The sequence below is a fragment of the Loxodonta africana genome, chromosome 21 (genome assembly GCF_030014295.1).
Source record: "Loxodonta africana isolate mLoxAfr1 chromosome 21, mLoxAfr1.hap2, whole genome shotgun sequence".
In the NCBI taxonomy this organism is placed as follows: Eukaryota; Metazoa; Chordata; class Mammalia; order Proboscidea; family Elephantidae; genus Loxodonta; species Loxodonta africana.
Genome location: NC_087362.1, coordinates 43,439,931 through 43,457,491, shown reverse-complemented (window position 1 = coordinate 43,457,491; position 17,561 = coordinate 43,439,931). Strand labels below are relative to the sequence as shown.

General features: G+C 50.8%; 1 protein-coding gene across 1 annotated transcript in view; it reads right to left on the bottom strand.

The window, feature by feature from the left end:
• Positions 1-1,879: 1,879 nt before the first annotated feature.
• FA2H (fatty acid 2-hydroxylase) overlaps positions 1,880-17,561 on the bottom strand; it is a 47,780-nt gene continuing 32,098 nt past the window's right edge. The window contains exons 3-7 of the mRNA XM_010596820.3: positions 9,836-9,978; positions 8,949-9,055; positions 3,739-3,911; positions 2,460-2,712; positions 1,880-2,085 (exon numbers count right to left, since the gene is read on the bottom strand). Of these exons, the coding sequence (XP_010595122.2) occupies positions 2,006-2,085; positions 2,460-2,712; positions 3,739-3,911; positions 8,949-9,055; positions 9,836-9,978 (756 nt within the window). The 3' untranslated portion in view covers positions 1,880-2,005. The remainder of the gene's footprint in view (positions 2,086-2,459; positions 2,713-3,738; positions 3,912-8,948; positions 9,056-9,835; positions 9,979-17,561) is intronic.

Genomic DNA, 17,561 nt, shown 5'->3' with positions numbered 1-17,561 from the left:
TTGTTGCCAGGTGTTTTTCTCCATTAGTGGACCTCAGATTCCAAAGCCCACCCACCAGACCTATTGAATTAGACTCTGAGTGTGATGACTTGAATCTGCATTGACAGGTTGCCCAGGTTGTTCTGACGTGGTGGCTGCAAAGTTGTTGTTAGCTACTGTTGAGTTGCCCCCGGCTCATGGTGATCCCATGCACAACAGAACAAAACACTGCCCAGTCCCATAATCAGTGGGGATTGGACTGTTGTGATTCACAGGGTTTTCACTGGCTGATTTTCAGAAGTAGATCGCCAAGACTTCCTGCCTAGTCTGCCTTAGGCTGGAAGCTCCCCTGAAACCTGATGAGCGTCCTAGCGATATGCAAGCCTCCACTGACAGATGGGTGGTGCCCGCCCTTGCGGTTTATTGGCTGCGAATGGAACGCAGATCTCCTGCATGGAAGGTGAGAATTATATCACTGAACCTCTACTGCCCCCTGAGAAGCTGCTTCGCCCAAACCAGGCTGGCCTTGAACTTCTGGTGCTAGTGTGGGCATCGTGGCTAGAGCCTCCCCTCTTTGTGTTAGGAAAGTCAACTCTGAGTCTCCATTGGAGGTCACTGAAATCCACAAGAGAGCCCTCTCAAGTGGAATACCACAGCTGTCAGTGGGAGTGATGTCCCCAGGCGCAGGCAACAAGCAGCAATTAACCTTTGTTAGTTTCTTTTCAATGTTTTATTTTTCAAAATATACAATTTATTTACATCTTTATTTCACAACGGTAGTTTTGTATATTTATTCCAAAATCTTTAAATAGTTCTGCAGTAAACATTACAAATCACAGGATCAAACTGCTTCTCTTTAGTCTTTACACTTATTGAGTTTTTTAAAAAGTTTCAAGTAGTAACTGTTTGGGGGATAAGAAGGGAACAAAAATATGGCAAAACAATTCTTTTTTATATAGGAGCAATACTAAGGATTAGAAAGGGCGGTCTGACCAGCTACTCAGCCTGGGGTCAGATGAACGGCATGGCTATCGTTTATAAATAAGGCCCTCTTGTGCACAGAGTGGGTTTTAGTTATGAGGAAGTACAGGAGGGACCTTATCTGCAGGGTCTGGGGCTGGGGGGCAGGAGAGCAAATTTGGGGAGATAAGGCACTGCGTAAAGGCTTCTTGTCAGCTTATGGAGGCACTGGCAGGGACGGTCCTAGGTGGGGTGGGCAGGGGCCATCTGTGCCAGGTAGAGGCCAAGAATGGCCGAGGACAGGGTAGGGCTCCCCCAAAGGAGAGGCCTTTTCAGCTTCTCTTGGAGAAAACCTTTGTGATTCTGGCTGAAGCAGCTAGCGGTAACTAAAGAAAGGGCCAGGGCTCCCATCAGCCTCAAGGCCAACACCCAGCACCTCAGCCCATCTGCACAGGCTGGCAAGTCCAAGGCGGGTGCTGGATGTACTGTGAAGGCATCTGGTGGTAGAGCTGGCATCTGTGGTTGGCCGCAGGGGTTGACCAGTGGCCCCTGGACCTGGTAGTGCCCTGGGAGGCATCATACTGATTCTTCTTGTGAGAGCCCTTCATCTGCCTCAGTATCCCCTCCCTCCCTCCTGAGGAAGACCCAAGCTCCCCAGGAAGTCCCAAGCAGGAGAGGAAGGCAGGGTCTCACAGCCCACAGATGCCACTCCTTGCTGTGCACGGAGCAGGTGGGACAAGGGCCTGGCCCATGGGTCAGTTTCCTTCATTCCCCTTGGAGATGCTGTGGTTGGTGGGGCCTGAAGCAGTCCTGTGGGCTGAGGCTCCTGGCAGGGGTGCAAGCAGGGAGGTGGGATATTCCAGGAAAGAGCCAGTCCCCGAGGGCCACCTGCCACCAAGTGCACATGAACTTCCTGTGGCAGGTCAGGAGGTCAGTCCCATCTTCGGGTCTCCCCAGCACCCTCCAAGAAGCCCGTGCTGCCTGGCCAAACAAACCTTCTTAGCAGGGGTGGGAGTGGGTCAAGGCCGGGGCTGGGCTGAGGGCAGGACGGAGGGGCTGGCCGTGGTCACTGCGTTTTCAGGTGGGGTTCCTCCGGGATGAGGGTGTGGAAAAAGTAATCCCACAACTTAGTGCTGATACCAAATCCTAGAGAAGGAGACAAGCGGATTGGAAATGAGGCCCTATTGAGGGAGCAGGGACACATTTGTTCAGAAGCCAGGGTGGGGTAAGTAGTCAGGGACCATTTCAACATCTCTCTCTGCTGAGAGAAGCCAAGGGCAGGGCACCTAGGTGTTTATAGTCTCCCAGGGATGCACTTTGAAGAAACCCAAATTCCTGATCTGCCTGAGGTCCTAGGCTGGCCTGGCCCCTGCCTGGCCCTGTTTGCCCCTTCCTTTGACCTTCTCCTCACGCTCCAGCCTCCTTCCTCCTTTCTGCCAAGCTTACTGCCACCTCAGGCCTTTGCACCTGTTGCTCAAAGGCCAAACACCCGGGGAGGCTAGGTGGCCCATTGTCCTCACCTGACTTCTGATGTGCAAAGTGATGCTTGACGTGGTGGGCCTTCATGCTGTACAGGAAGGAGCCCTTGTGAGGAGAGCCGAAGTGCAGGTAGTAGTGAGTCATGTCATACAGCACGTAGCCCAGGAGGCCCCCAGCGAACACAGTGCCTCCCACCGCCTCGGGCAGGATGAGGCGTAATAGCGCGTAGAAGAAGGCGATCACTAGAGATGCTGGCACTGGGGGGAAGACCAGGCGGGAGCCGTCGAAGGGAGACTGCGGGTGGAGAGGGCACCGGGCCTGTCTGTAGTCACAGCAGGCATGGCCAGAGAGGCTCCCAGTGGAAATGGGGCGGAGCAGCCCAGACAGTACATTAGGGGCAGCCGCCTGTCATGGGGAGGTGTGGTACCTGTAGTGGCTTTGGGGAGGACATTGCTCTGGCACTGTTCAAAGGCAACACACTGAGCCCAGAGGCTTGGGACTGGAAGGCAGGTCTACCCAGGGAAGCCTTGTCCACCCCGGTGGCATCCCTGCCCCTCTACCGTGTTCTCTGCCTGTCCCAAGGCATCCCCCAGTGAGCCCCGTGCTCTGGACTTTTCCTTACACCTTCTTTCTCCTCAAAGGGGAGTCCTTCTCCCCCAAAATTCTGTTCACTGCTGGGCATAAATCAGAGAAAATGTGGCAGAAATGATATTTTTCAGGACACCAGTTCAGATATGCAAAAAAAAAAAAAACAACTGAGATTTTATCTTGAGTTCCTGGCAGCAACTTAATCTAGTCAGTCTGAATGAGTTCAGTCACTCTTGGGGTTGAAGCAGCCAATTCAGTAGCCCAGGAGTCTGCATAGACTCAGAGTCCACAGAATGGGGTATAACACCCTGGCTGTGCTGAGTGAAGCCTTGGGTGAGTCCCTCAATTTCCCCAAGCCTCAGTTTCCTGCTCTATGGAATGGGGAGAACCGTATTACCTCCCTTAGAAGGAAGCTTCACAAGAGCAGGGATTTTTGTCTGTTTTGTTCTCAGTTGTGTCTAGAACAGTGCCTAGCACATAGCAGGCACTCACAGTGAACACCTCTGAATGAATGAATGAGTTGTAGTGAAGATTAAAGATTGCAATGCATGAAATATACGTGCTGAATATCTGGTATAAACAACGATGCCATAAACACACACGGCCCCTCTATATGTGGCTGATTCAGATTAGGGTGCCCAACCTGCCACCCCTCTGAGCACCATCCAGCGCCCTTGGTTTCCCATTGCTCACACCCCACAACCAGCCGCTGGAGAGGTCCACGGCCCTCACCTTGTGGTGTTGACCATGCATGATGAAGTGCAGCATGATGAGGTAAGAGCTGTCACTCGGGGGCTTCATGTGGAACAGGAAGCGGTGGATGAGGTACTCGATGAGGCTCCAGAGGAACAGCCCTGTCATGAAGAGGCCCGGGAACATGGACTCTGGCACCGTCACTGAGTATTCTACAGGGCAGCCAGGAGAGCGACGTCAGGGCAAATGGTCCCTGTGCCCAACCGTGCCTGTGGCCCCAGAGGGCCCTGCCTCACCACCATGGTCACCTTAGGAGCTGTTGCACTCTGTTCACCAGCTTTGGGGCTGGGCCACACTGTTGGGGCCCTTGGGTAAAAACGGGGAAGAGGCTGCAAGGACTTCTCTGGGTGAATGATAGGGCTGCCAGAAAGAGATGTGCTGTTTTCCTTAGAGGGCCTGTGGCTGGGCACTAGACCCCTCCCCAGGAAGGGTCACCTTGACTCAGTGGGATGGGGGAGGGCAGAGGGCCGTCCTGAATAAGTCAGTGGAGCCAGGGGTTGTTGGTGAAGATGCTAACAACCAGCAACTATGGGGCAGGAGGGACAAGGAAACCCCGGTACAGAAATCTCAGTGGACCAGACTTGCAATCATGGCATATGAGCATCTGTGCTTTCCGCATCCTCTCACCCACCTTTAATCACACCCAATTCTGCCCCTATCCTGCCCCTCAGGAAACAGGTGTGCACCCAGGCACCTGGGCACTGGAGGATCAGAATAATAACCATTTAAAACCAGTTGCTGTCCAGTCGATTCCAGCTCATAGTGACCCCTTGTATGTCAGAGTAGAACTGTGCTCCACAGGATTTTCAATGGCTTTTGGAAGTAGATTGCCAGGCCTTTCTTCCTAGTCCATTTTAGTCTGGAAGCTCTGCTGAAACATGTTCAGCATCCCAGCAACATGCAAGCCTCCAATGACAGACGGGTAATGGCTGTACAAGAGGTGCATCGGCCAGGAATCAAATACGGGTCTCCCACAAGGAAGGTGAGAATTCCATCACCAAACCACCACTACCCAATAAGAATATTAAAAAAAAAACCCATTGCCATCAAGTCAATTCCAATTCATAGCGACCCTGTAGGACAGAGTAGAAACTGCCCCATAGAGTTCCAAGACTGTAAAACTTTACAGAAGCAGACTAACACATCTTTCTCCCATGGGGCAGCTGGTGGGTTCAAACTGCTGACCTTTTGGTTAGCAGCCAAGCGCTTAACCACTGTGCCAGTGCACCTGCCCAATAAGAATAATAATAGTAATAATAACAGCTGATGTTTATTGCTGGATACCTATGTATGTTGCTGAGTACCTGTGTATATTGCAGGGTTCTTTATGTACTAGGTTGAAACCCTCTGGTATAGTGGTTAAGAGCTACAGCTGCTAACCAAAAGGTCAGCAGTTCAAATCCCCCAGGGGCTCCTTGGAAGCTCTATGGGGCAGTTCTACTCTGCCCTATAAAATGACTATGAGTCGGAATTGACTCGACAGCAACAGGTTTGGTTTTTTTGGTTTAGGTACTGTTCAAGTACTTTACTTCGTACTTACTGTCATTACGCCTTGTGAGAGGAGCACTGGTACTGACATACCTTAGGAATGAGGACATGGACCTACAGACAAGTTATGTTACTTGCCAGGCTCATCCAGCTAGGACATGCGGAGCCCTCAGCCTGCCTCCTCCCAAAGCCCCCCATCCCAACCGACCCCTGGGGGCATCTTCAGCCTCTCCTTATCTTTACAACACAGGTCAGGCTCCCACTATGGACTTTGCGCCGTTGTGGTGAAGTTTACCGGAAGGGTAGGCTAGACTCCTGTCTCTACTTTGTCGCTTCCCATTTGCTCCTCAAATCCCTAAAATCTGTCCTCTGTCCCAATCCAATAGAACAGTGAGGGCTATTCACATTGTATTTCTTGCCAAGCTCAGGTATTTTTTCAATCCATCTCTAGTGTTCTGTGGCATATGACATTGGTGGCCACTCTTTTCGTGAATCTGCCAACTCCAGAGGTTTTTAACCTGAGGTTTATGAATGCCCAAAGGGTCCTAAATTAGGTGTCTATGAGCCTGCTGAGAGTATACACCTTCTGCATGCTTTTTTCTAGGGAGTACTTTTCAGACTCTTGAAGGATGTGGGATCAATGAAGTGAGAATACACAGGTCCATTCCCTGCCTTCTGGGACTCTGGCTTTTCTCTTCTCTGGACACTATTTCTCAGACTCCATCATGGAACTCTCTGCCTCTCTGTCCCCACAGTCTAAGCCCTGACCCTTCTCTCTAAGCACTTGCCCTATTCCATCCCTGACTTTAACCACACCCCACATGCTGACCACAGCCCAGATCTGTAACCACCATCAGCTCCTGAGCACCTCCACGAGGCTGTCCACGGGAACCTCTATTTGAGGTTAACATCTCACCCACGAAGCCCCGCTATCTTCCTCTTTTCTCCTGTCCACCCCATCACCCCAGGCTGCTCTTCCTGGGTTCCTTTCCTCAGTGAGGGGCACTGATGTCCATCCAGTTACCCAAGGAGTCATGCTCAACTTCACTCTCCCCCCTGTCCAAATAGTTACCAAGCCTTGTCAGTGTCACTTCCTTGGGTTGGCTCATGCTCTTAGTCCCCCGCCATCTTATCACCTCTCTCACAGATGACTGCATCAGCCTCCCAACCCAACTCCCTGCCTCCAAAGCTGTTAAAACCCTTCCACAATGCCTCATTACCTTCAGGCAGCATCCAAACCCCACAACCTGGCGCTGCCTCATCTCCCTGTTACCCTGCATGGTGACTAATCCAAACCACTTGTGGCTCCTTAGATGTGCCATACTTGTTACCCATCTCTGTACTTTTGCTTGTTTCCAACATTGGGGTGCCCTTCTCTTCCTTTCTTATCCTTTGAGATTCAGTCCACATGTTTCCTTCTTTGATAAGCCATTGCAAATCCCCTTCAAGGCTCCCAGGCTGGGTCAAAGCCCAGGCTCTGCCCTCCCATCATCCCACCCTGAGCTGCAGGCACCCTTCCTCACTGCTTATTCTCTGCAAGCAGGGCAAGGGCTGGACACGCAGGAGCACTGCCTGGTCACGATCCCACTGAGGCTGGGGATCCCCATCTAAGAAGGTCATTCTGTGACAGTTCCAGCATGGCCCTCGCTCTGACTCATGTTCAGCAATGCTCTGGGGCCATCCTGAATTTGCAAAATCCTCTGCTTTTCAAAGCACTGTCATACAGGCATGTAGGATCTTAAGCCTTGAACCTGTGTCTCCATGCAGCTTCCTGGTGCTCGGTGCCCCAACTCCTGTGCATTTATTATGCAGCTGCACCAGGGCCCCTCTTATTTTCCCTGCCTGTGGCTTGTGCCTTGCCTTACAGGCTGGGGGATGTGGGAGGCTTGGAGACGTATCTCACGCCACCATCGCTGGCATCATGGTCTCAGGCTCGCTATCCTTCCACACTGGCCCTTTATTAGACAGGCAAATTGCAGCTCTCTGCAGAGGCCTGGGGTGCTGACCTAGCCTTCAACTCACCCTCCCTGCCACTCAGAAAAGTTCCCTCCTATAGGTCAAGTCCCTTCCCGCCCCCTCACCCCAGCATAGCCCATCGGGCTGGAGCTGGTACTGCGTGGCATCTCTGGAGGAATCCGGCAGAGGGACCCGGGCCAAACCTCCAGCCTGGCCAGCTCCTCCCCCGCAGCTCTGGCGGCCTTGCCACTGTTGGCGATTGTTAAGGGAGTGCCCGGGGACAGTGGATGATTCAGCTAGCCGGCCTTCTGAGCAACAAGCCCTGTGCTGTGCCTGAGCTATTCAGTGTGGGCAGAAAAGGGTAACCTTGGCTCTCAGGACACACACGTTAATCCTCAGGGACCAGCAGCAGCTCTGTGCTGGGGGGAAGGGAGCTCCTGCAGCTTGCTCCTTCCCCCTCCCCCAGTCATGTGGAAAAACCCAGGCACCTCCTATCCAAGTGCGGGGAAACAGCCTGCATCTGGTAGAGAGTGTGGGGTCCAGGGCTCACAGGCAGGAAGGCAAGGGATGATCAGGAGAGGGGAGCAAACCTGGGGGACACACTAGTCCCAGCACCCCTCTCCTTCCTGGGTCCTCTGTTTGAGCCCCCACCATGGACCAGCATCTCTCCAGGCAAGGCTGTGCCAGGATGGAGAGACCACCTGGGCAGATGGCATGTACCTGGAGGCCCAAGGTAGGCAGTGAGCCTATGAAAGTGGCTAGTGGAAGTGGCCACACTCAAATCTTATGGGCCACCCTGAGACTCCACTTCCTAGGCTCTTTGCAAGTTGCCCCAGGCTGCCCCCCGCCGTCTCCCACCCCTTGCCTCCAAGCTGGAGGTACCTGGTACCTACATTCCAGCCACGTGAGCCTGAGGCTTCATTTCCTCATCCTAAAGGGGGATGTCGATGACACTTTTCTCATGGGCTGTTGGGAGGGAGACAGTCCCTGGAAAGCAGAGGACTGGCCCAGGGCAAGCGCTCAGGAGAGGGCGGGGGCTGGCACTCCATCAGGGTCTCTGCTGCACAGGCCTCTGACACAGAGACATCGAGGATACTCCAGGGTCTCTCGCTTATGTTTCCTGCTAATCTGTGCTCTGGGCCATTCTGAGTCCAGCTCCCAGGTAGGCCACCTGATGGAATGATTTCATCCAGTTGCTGGACAAAGAACCCAGGTCACACATGTTCTGATATAAGGCTCAGTGAGAAGGCCCCTTTTTTCCTGCTATGCCACTTGACAAAATGATTCCATTTAGTTTCTCCTGATCTGTTGCTGGTATTTGTATGCACTTGGGGGAAGTCTGGCAAAATTTTTCTTTAGAAGACCATTTCTACTTATAAAAATCAAAAAAGCCAAACCAGTTGCTGTCGTGTCAAATCAAGTCGATTCAGACTCAGCGAAACTATAGGATACAGTAGAACTGCCCCATAGGGTTCCCAAGGCTGTAATCTTTATGGAAGCAGACTGCCACATTTTCCTCCCAAGGAGCTGCTGGTGGGTTCGAACTGTCTACTTTTCACTTAGCAGCCAAGCACTTTAACCACTGCACCACTAGTTCTCCTTTTTTCCTACAGCTAGGCTTCATTAAAACAATTTTGTGATATGTTTTTGGGCTCTGTGTTCTCCGAAACTCAGGACTGGAGAGAGACTGAGGATTCTCACCTCCAGGATCTATGGGAGCAAATCAGGAAGGAACCTAGAGTTACCTGTGGTGAAGGATGTGAAGAGCCGGACGTTGCCCTGAGCGAGGGTTTGATAGTAGGACCAGCTGAGGTACAGCATCAGGGGAACCCAGATGATGGGAACACTGTACCTGCAGGAGGGCCACCAGGGTGAGAGAGACACATGCATGGGGGCTCAACAGGGTCCAGCTTCCCTAGTGACATACCTCTTGATGAGAGGGAGTCAAGAAAGCAAATGGAGACCTGGGGTCAAGGGACTCTGGCGTGGGGGAGGAGAAAAGAGGAGAGAGGCTGTGAGTCCATATGCTTCTGTCTCTTAAATGAATTATTGGCAGAAGGCAACTGTGTCCACAAGGCTGCTGACTCTGAGTAGCTGGAGAGACACTGACCTCTTATGGCAGAGGACCCAATTGCAGGCAAAATTGTTCCCATGAGCATTGTTAGTTGAATTGATTTCAGCTCACGGTGACCCCACATGTGCAGAGTAGAACTACGCCATAGGATTTTCAAGGCAGTGACCTTTTGGAAGCAGACTGCCAGGCCTTATTTCCGAGGTGCCTCTGGATGGGTCTGAAATACCAAACTTGCAGTTTGTAGTCCAATGCTTAATCATTTGCATCACCCAAGGACTCCCCATGGGTATTAGAGCCTGGAAAACCTGGCATCCAAAGCAGTTTCTGGCTACATGCTGGATACAGAATACAGAATACAGTTCTACTGTATTCTGACCACTTAGTGGTCAAAACTGTGCGTAGAATGGATTGTACATAAGGCATACCCCACCCTCTCCAAGAGCTTATAGCACAGCCCCAGTCTCTGGGGAGAAACTCAACTGCCTCTTCCCCTTCCATATCTGGCTGGTACCATTAGGAAAACATGACAGCCCACCATGGGCTCAGAGCAGGGCTCACCAGACAGTCTTGGAGAGGGCTTCAATGAGGTCCGAGTGAAAAAGGCGGATGGGCCTTGTCACCGGCTGGTGGACCCACTCATCATATTTCTCTCCCAAGTGGCCCACCTGCCACAGTAGGGGCTTCTGCCAGTCCACCAGGTCCTGCAAGACACAAGGTAAAGTGTATGCTTGATATTCACACCTGTCCACATTCATGCTCCTAACTCCTGATTGCAGCATCCTGATCCCCCCATCAGTCATGTGGACTGTATAGGGCTACCCACCCTCCTGCATCAGTGGTCCAAAGCTGACCAAGCCACTTGTCCCCTGGCTATAGCGATGGGATCCACAATAGGCCCATGACCCAAGGTGGTGCAATAAGCCTTCAGACTTTCTTCCTGCTGGAGTTGCAAAGCTGCAGGGTGTGAACCTGGAGCTGCTAGCAGAGCCTGCCTGAGGACACAGCCAGCACAGAGGAAGGCCAAGCAAGAGCAGAAGACACAGAATTCTGCTGATGATATCTGAGTACTGAGATTCGGCCACACCTGAAGCCAGAAGTCTTCCCCAGGACTCCTCAAGCAAAGGAGCCAATATATTCTGTGCCAGGAATGAAATACCCTTTTCCCTTGGTGTTGGCATAGGTGATTCATTCATTCATCCATCCACTCATTCATTCAACAATTTGTTTAATATTTCAAATGTATTTTTTTTTATACTTCTATGGTAGGTGCTGGAAGAATAAACAGGAATTTAAGAGACCATCTTTGCTTCATTCAGTTTAGTGCTTAATCTGAGTTCGGGCTCTGGAGTCTGGCCTGGGGACAAATTTTGGCTCTACCACTTACTGTGTAACCTTGGGCAAATTACTTGAGGTCTCTGAGCCTCAGTTTCCAAGGCTAAGAAACATGGGTAATAAAATGGTGCCAGCAAGATGAGACATGATAAGAGAGTTTAGTGGTAATGCAAGGCAGGCTCTGATCAGGAGGCAAGATGATTGGCACAAGTGCCTGGTTCCAGGGTAGGGAACAAGAGCTTTGCATGGGACCTGGGGTTTGGGTTGGAGCTTGGACAACACAAAGGATTTGCAGAGGGGAAGAGGGGAAGGCAAGAAAGGGAATAGGGACATAGATGTGGACTTAGAACAACTGTGGCCTGTTTGGTACTTTGACACTGTCTGCGGGGTAGCAGGAGAAAAACTGCTGAAAGATTTAGAGAACAGAACACCCTATACCAGGCCCAGGGTTGGCACTTTGTCCTCCTGGCCTATTGTCTCCAAGGGGTAGATGTGTGGTACCCCATGGGTACTCCCGTGCTGATCCCCAGAAGGTGAGGGAAAAACTTATATTCTAATTATATTTATCTCATCTTTAAACCAGTTCTGAAAGTTTTCTAATGTATATAATCTAAGAGTATAGTAGTGCATGCAAATAATTTGTAAATAGCAAAAATATGCATATAATGGAAACAAAAAAATCCAAACCCATTGCCACTGAGTAAATTCTGACTCATAGTGACCCTATAGGCCAGAGCAGAGCTCCTCATAGGATTTCTAAGGCATCTTTCTACCATGGAGTATGTTATAGATTGAATTGTGTCCCCCAAAAATGTATGTCAACTTGGCTACTCCATGATTCCCAGTATTATGTGATTGTCTATCATTTTGTCATCTGATGTGATTTTCCTGTGTGTTGTAAATCCTACTCTATGAAATTAACGGGGTGAGATTATCACTGTTATCTTAACGAGGCAGGACTCAATTTACAAGATTAAGTACTGTCTTAAGTCAATCTCTTTTGAGATAAAAGAGAGAGAAGTAAGCAGAGAGACATAGGGACCTCGTACCACCAAGAAAGAGCCAGGGGAATAGTGTGTCCTTTGGACCCAGGGTGCCTGCACTGAGAAGCTCCTCGACCGGGGAAGATTGATGATGACGACCTTCCCCCAGAGCCAACAGAGAAAGCCTTCCCCTGGAGGTGACACCCTGAATTCAGACTTCTGGCCTCCTAGACTGTGAGAGAATAAATTTATCTTCGTTAAATCCTTCTACTTGTGGTATTTCTGTTATAGCAGCACTAGATAACTAAGACAGAGTGACTGGTGGGTTCAAATCACTGACCATTTTGGATAGCAGCTCACCACTTAATAACTATGCCACCAGGGCTCCTTATGGACAGTGTGCCCAAAAAGTTTTAGTCATAGGGATGCAAGATCCAAAAAGTCTGGAGATCACAGCTCAATGCAATGGGGAACTCTTAAAGATCTCTGAAGAGTCACTGTATTGGGGAAGATTAGCCTGGACCAATAACAGTAAATTAAGTAAAGAACAGTGAACTTGAGTCAGGAAGCATCTTCAAAGTCTGCCTCTGCCATTTATCAGCTTTGTGATCCTGGGCAAGTGTCCTTACCTCTTGGAGCCCCTCCGTTTTCTTGTCTGTTAAGCTGCCCCCACCCACAGCATCTGGCACACAGTGGGTGTTCAATCAATCTCTGAAGCAAGGGACAAGAGTTAGGAGGCCACTGCAAGTAAGAAGGGTGGCAGTGACAGGAAAAGCAAGGAAGAGGTGGAGGTGGAAGAAGAACACTCATGCCTGGGAAGAAGAGCCAACAGTGATTCCAGAAACCTGCCTTCTTGCGGCCCTGGCTAGAATCTCATCCTTCTACAGGCCTCCATGCCAAAGCTGTTTGGCTCCAGTGGGTCACTCAGGCACTGGCCTCCACGTGTTTCCAGTTCTACTGGATATGAAGCCAGTCCCATGGTCACAGCCTTGGAGCAGGACTGTAGGGGCTCCCAGGGCAAGCAGGGCAGGTCACTGGTCACTCTGTCTATGCCTGTGACCATGGGGAAAGGTCCAAAGATGGCTGTGGTTCCTGCCGTGAGAACTCAGCAGGTCCCAGGTGCTGGCTGCCTTCCTGTGGCAGGAGGGTTACCTCCTGCTTATGACCCAGGTCAGCCCGGAGCCATCTACCCAAGCACCAGCTAAATCAGGCAAGCAACCAAACCCAGGCTGTCACTGATCCCTTCCTGGCCCCAGTCCCATGTCTCCTTGCCCTCATCCCTTGGGTCTACAGGACCTTAGCTGCAAATGGATTCACTGAATTCATTCTGGCTCCTTCCTTCCATTCTTCTACCCTAGGTCTCTAAACACATACACACACGTGTGCGCGCACACACACACACACACCCCACCAGGAAAGAGAACTGGAGGAACCAGCTCATGGCCTTTGTTTACATCTTATCTCACTGCACCCTACATAACTCCACCTCAGAAGAAGTTGGGTCAGGGTCATGGTGAGAGTTTGAGGCTCTGTTCCAATTGCAATAACACTGAGAGCTAACACTTAGAGCATTTGCATTTTGTCAAGCATGGTTCTAAACACTTTACGTGTAAAAAGCATCTGATCCTCACCATACCTCTAACTAGGTCCAAAAAAAGGTAGGTCCTATTAGTACCCTCATTTTGCAGATGAAGAAGCTGAGGTGAAGTGACTTGCTCAAAAATACCCAGTTATGTCCTTTTGATGAATTGAGCTTTTTATCATTTTGAACCTTGGTATTACTCATTGCGAACCTCATCCTGAAGTCCGCTTTGTCTGATATTAATAAAGCCACACCAGCTTCCTTAGTGTTTTCATGGTGAATCTTTTCCCACCCTTTACCTTCAACCAGTCTATGTCTTTATGTTTAAAGTGCATCTCTTGCAGACAGCATATAGACGGGTTTTACTTTTTTATTGGGTCAGATAATCTGTCTTTTAATTGGCGTGTTTAGTTGATTTACATTTAATGTTAGGGTAAGTCTACCTCTTGTTATTTATTTCCTATTTGTTTCCTCTGTTCTTCCTTTCTTGTCTTATTTGCATTACCTTAAAAATATTCTATCTCCACTATTGGCTTTTTTTCCCCATTGAGATGAGATGCATATAACATAAAATTAACCATTTTGAAGTGAACAATTCAGTGGCATTTAGTATATTTACAACATTGTGCAACAACGATCTCTGCCTAGTTCCAAAGCATTTTAATCACCCAAAAGGAAACCCTGTATCCATTAAACCAGTGCTCCCCATTTCCCCTGCTTCCTCTAGCCCTTAAAAAAAAAAAAAAAAAAATTTCCCTTAGCAACCACCAATCTGCATTCTGTCTCAATGGATTTACCTATTCTGGATATTTCATTACTATGGTCGCTATGAGTCGGAATCGACTCGACGACAATGGGTTTTGTTTGTTTTGGTTATTGGCTTTTTGGCTATACCTTTTTGTATTCCCTCCCACCCCCCATGGTTACTCTAAGGTTGATAATATGTATTCTTAACTCATCATCATCTCTTGTATACTTAATCCACACTTTGCTCCCTTAGTTAATAGACATTTTCAGCTATTGCATGGGGGTGTGGCCAGGCAGCCCCCTCTCTCAGCCTAGTAGTGGGATTTGGACAAATGTTAGTTCATTTTGCCCTTATTTCATCAACAAGTACAAAACAGCATAGGATTCATAAGCTTAGTTCATTTGAGATACAGAAAGAAATGACTAGGGGAGCAGGGAGTCCAGCCTGAATGGCACACTCTATTCCAAAGGGAAGAGAACAAAAGGACAGAACATGCATGAGAAGCTGGAACTAGACTGCTGCAGGAGTGTTTACAGATGTGGTGGGAGCAGAGCCCTCCAACACAGGGGTCTGTGTTTGACTTCCTGTTGCCTATTTGAGGTATGGACACAATTTCAGTCACTCCCTGGTTCTACAGTGGGCTCTGGCCACCTGTACAAATGGATATCTAGAATCAGGCCCAAGGCTGCTTCTGACCTGCTTACTGGACTTGGAGGACCTCAAACCCAAGCTCCGTGTCTAGCCCATAGGGTATCTTCATGAGGTACCCTCCTTGATGCCCACAGGGGGTCACTTCCCTTTGGGGGATGTAAGAACCATCCTGGAAGAATCCCAAGAAGGTCTCTCTCTCCTCCCTGCAAACAACGCCCTTAGTTATTGAGGCTAACACCTATAAACTCCAGTGGAGCCTTAGTCCTGCTATTCTAGCTGTTCTATAACAGAGGGAGTACGGTGAACCTACCATATAAGTACAGAAATCCAGGCCCTCTGACTTCCTCCCGACTTTATGGATGAGAACAGTGAGGCACAGGGGCGTTATGTGACTCTTGAGGTAGAGATGGTTGGTCCTGATGTAGGAGCCCCCCATTTCCCTACCCCTCCCAGCTTGTAGGCCTCTCCACACCATTCCCAAGAGCTGGAACCCTCAACCCATGTGACCTGCCTTGGTTGAGATGGTGCATGCACTGACAGGGTGTCCTTTGTCAATTCTCCTTATCACAGGGGCATCTAATGCCTCTAATTTACTGATCCTTTCCCACGTGGCAGCTGGCCAGGAACTGGTTTTGAGAGGGGAGGATCGCATGAGATGGCAGCTCAACATCCAATAAAGAGGGAAGGGACAGAAGATAAATTTTGCTGCCTAATCCATGTGGCCGAGGGCCACCTCGACCCCTTAGTCCTCTCACACAAATGTCTCTCTGTCTTCCTGCTGGGTTGGCACCTGGGCATGGCCCCTTCTTATCTTTTACTTCCCAAAGGCTTGGGGACACAGGGAAACACCAGCAACCTGGGTGGTAGGAAAGGAGGGGAGAATGAGCTGCCTACGGTTCTCGGGCACATGGGGGCTCCCAGAGCTAGTCTGGCAGCAAATCCCCCTTTTCCCTGTGGAACCTGATGCTCAGAGAGGCCCAGCTGAAAAACAGTTACTTAGATGAAGGTGAGAATGTGCCGAGAAACTGCTGTGGGGCAGGCTTGGTCGGGGGGTGCCCTATGGTGAACACAAAATCCCTAAGCAACAGGCTGGGCCCAGGAAGCAGATGCAGGTTGGGTGGGTTTGGCCCAAAGCCCTTTCCCCAACCAGGGCCCACTGTGTGCTGCCCTGCACCCCTCCCCCAGCCAGTTCTGCTCCTGCCCCAAGGGGAGGAGAGAGAGGGCTATGCCAGGAATGCGCCTGCAGAAGGGCCTGCTGTTGGGGTGGGAAGAGGGGCCTCCTGCTCCCCATCTCCCTCCTCCTGGGCAGCACAGGGGCCAGGGAGCATAGAACACTTCCCTGGGGCAGCCCCAGTCCAGGAATGGGGAGCTCGGACTCCCCAAACCAAACAAATGTGGGGACAGGGCCATTCCTCAGTGCCAGCAGCTCCTCCTACCACCAGCCATGAGCAAAGGCAATTATTTAAAGAAATGTCTACCCAAACCCCAGAACACACAGCTCCAGGGCAGCTCTCTGGCTTCCAACCTGCAGGGGAGTAAGGACAAGAAGCTCAAGAAGAATTCAGCCACTGTTTTCTGAGTCCTTGTCACAGGCCCAATTGGGGTTCGAGCCTCATGTTCATTGTCTTTCTTGAGCCTTAATTTTGAGAGGTAGAGCCTGCTACATATGATCTCATTTTACAGAGGACACCAAGGAACCTGAGCCGAGTCTATGCTCTTAACCATAGGCCAGGAGATCTGCTTTCAGCTGAATCAGGAACCCCGTGGCTATGAATCCTCAAGTCTCTGAGTCTGTAAGAGACTCTAGTCTAGTGGCAGTTGGTGGGGGCAGGGAAGCAGGGGCTCTTGGTGGCCCTGCAAAGCCTGTCCTGGGCGGTCTAGCTGGGAATTCCCATGAGGGTTCAGATAGATGAGATTAGGCAGAGAACAGGAACAAAGGGGCTGGCACCACAAGGAGAGAAGAGGGATGGATGGCTCCCGCAGGTCACACACAAAGCCTGCATGACCTCAGCCCTAGGGGTTGAAGAACAGCAAAGGGCCCCCACCCTCCCCATCCTAAAGCTGGTGGATGGTCCTTCACTTTTGATCCACCGTTGTACTCTCTACCAGACACCAACTAGCATTCCCACAGCCCCCCCTCAATGGCAGGAAGAATACCCTCCATTTTATTGATGGAGAAACTGAGGCCCAGAGCTGTCTATGGTCATCTAGCGGCATCTCCTGCCTCCCAGCCTGCCCTGTCCATGGCCCTCTGAAGGTGTCCTCTGAAGCCCACCTGCCTGACTTCAGCCCTGGGTGGGGGGCGTTTTCTGAGCACGGCTGAGCTCTCATGCAGAGGGGCCGGGGGCTCTAGGCAGGGAGGAGACACCACAGACCCTGGGCCCTGCGAGGACAACCTTGGGGAGGTCCCGGGGGATCCCTCTAGGCAGATGGACCCTCCAGACCCCTACTCTGGGGGAGAGGGGACAGCTCAAGGGGAGAAAGAAGACTTGAGAGGGAGAAACCAGGCCAGTACCCTCTGAAAGGGTGGTCCTTTTCCAGAGGGGGATTGGCCAAATGGGCCCTTTGTTCTCATCCAGGTGCTATTTTCCTGGGTTCTGAGACCTATCTGGTATGTGTGGGATCGACTCAATGGCACTGGGTTTGGTTTTTTTTAAGACCTATCTGAGGTCCTGAAAGGGTTAAACCCATATGGCCAACATCAACATCTTCAGCCAGGCCCCAGGGACCCAGGGAGCAGCTCCTGATGTCAAGAGGTGCCTGTGTGTGGTACTTGCTTGAGTGTCTGCCACAGGGGTGGGGGTGGGGGGTGGGAGGGGGTACAGGGAGCAGCAGGGCTGGGGGAGGGGCTGAGGAGCCTAAACCACATTTTGTTTTGTGACCCCACCCTGGTTGGCTGATTCTACCTGTCTGGAGGGAAGAAGGTGGCCCACACCCGCTGACAGGCCCTGCGACTGGAGGGAAGCTGGTTATGCTGAGGTGTGGGTT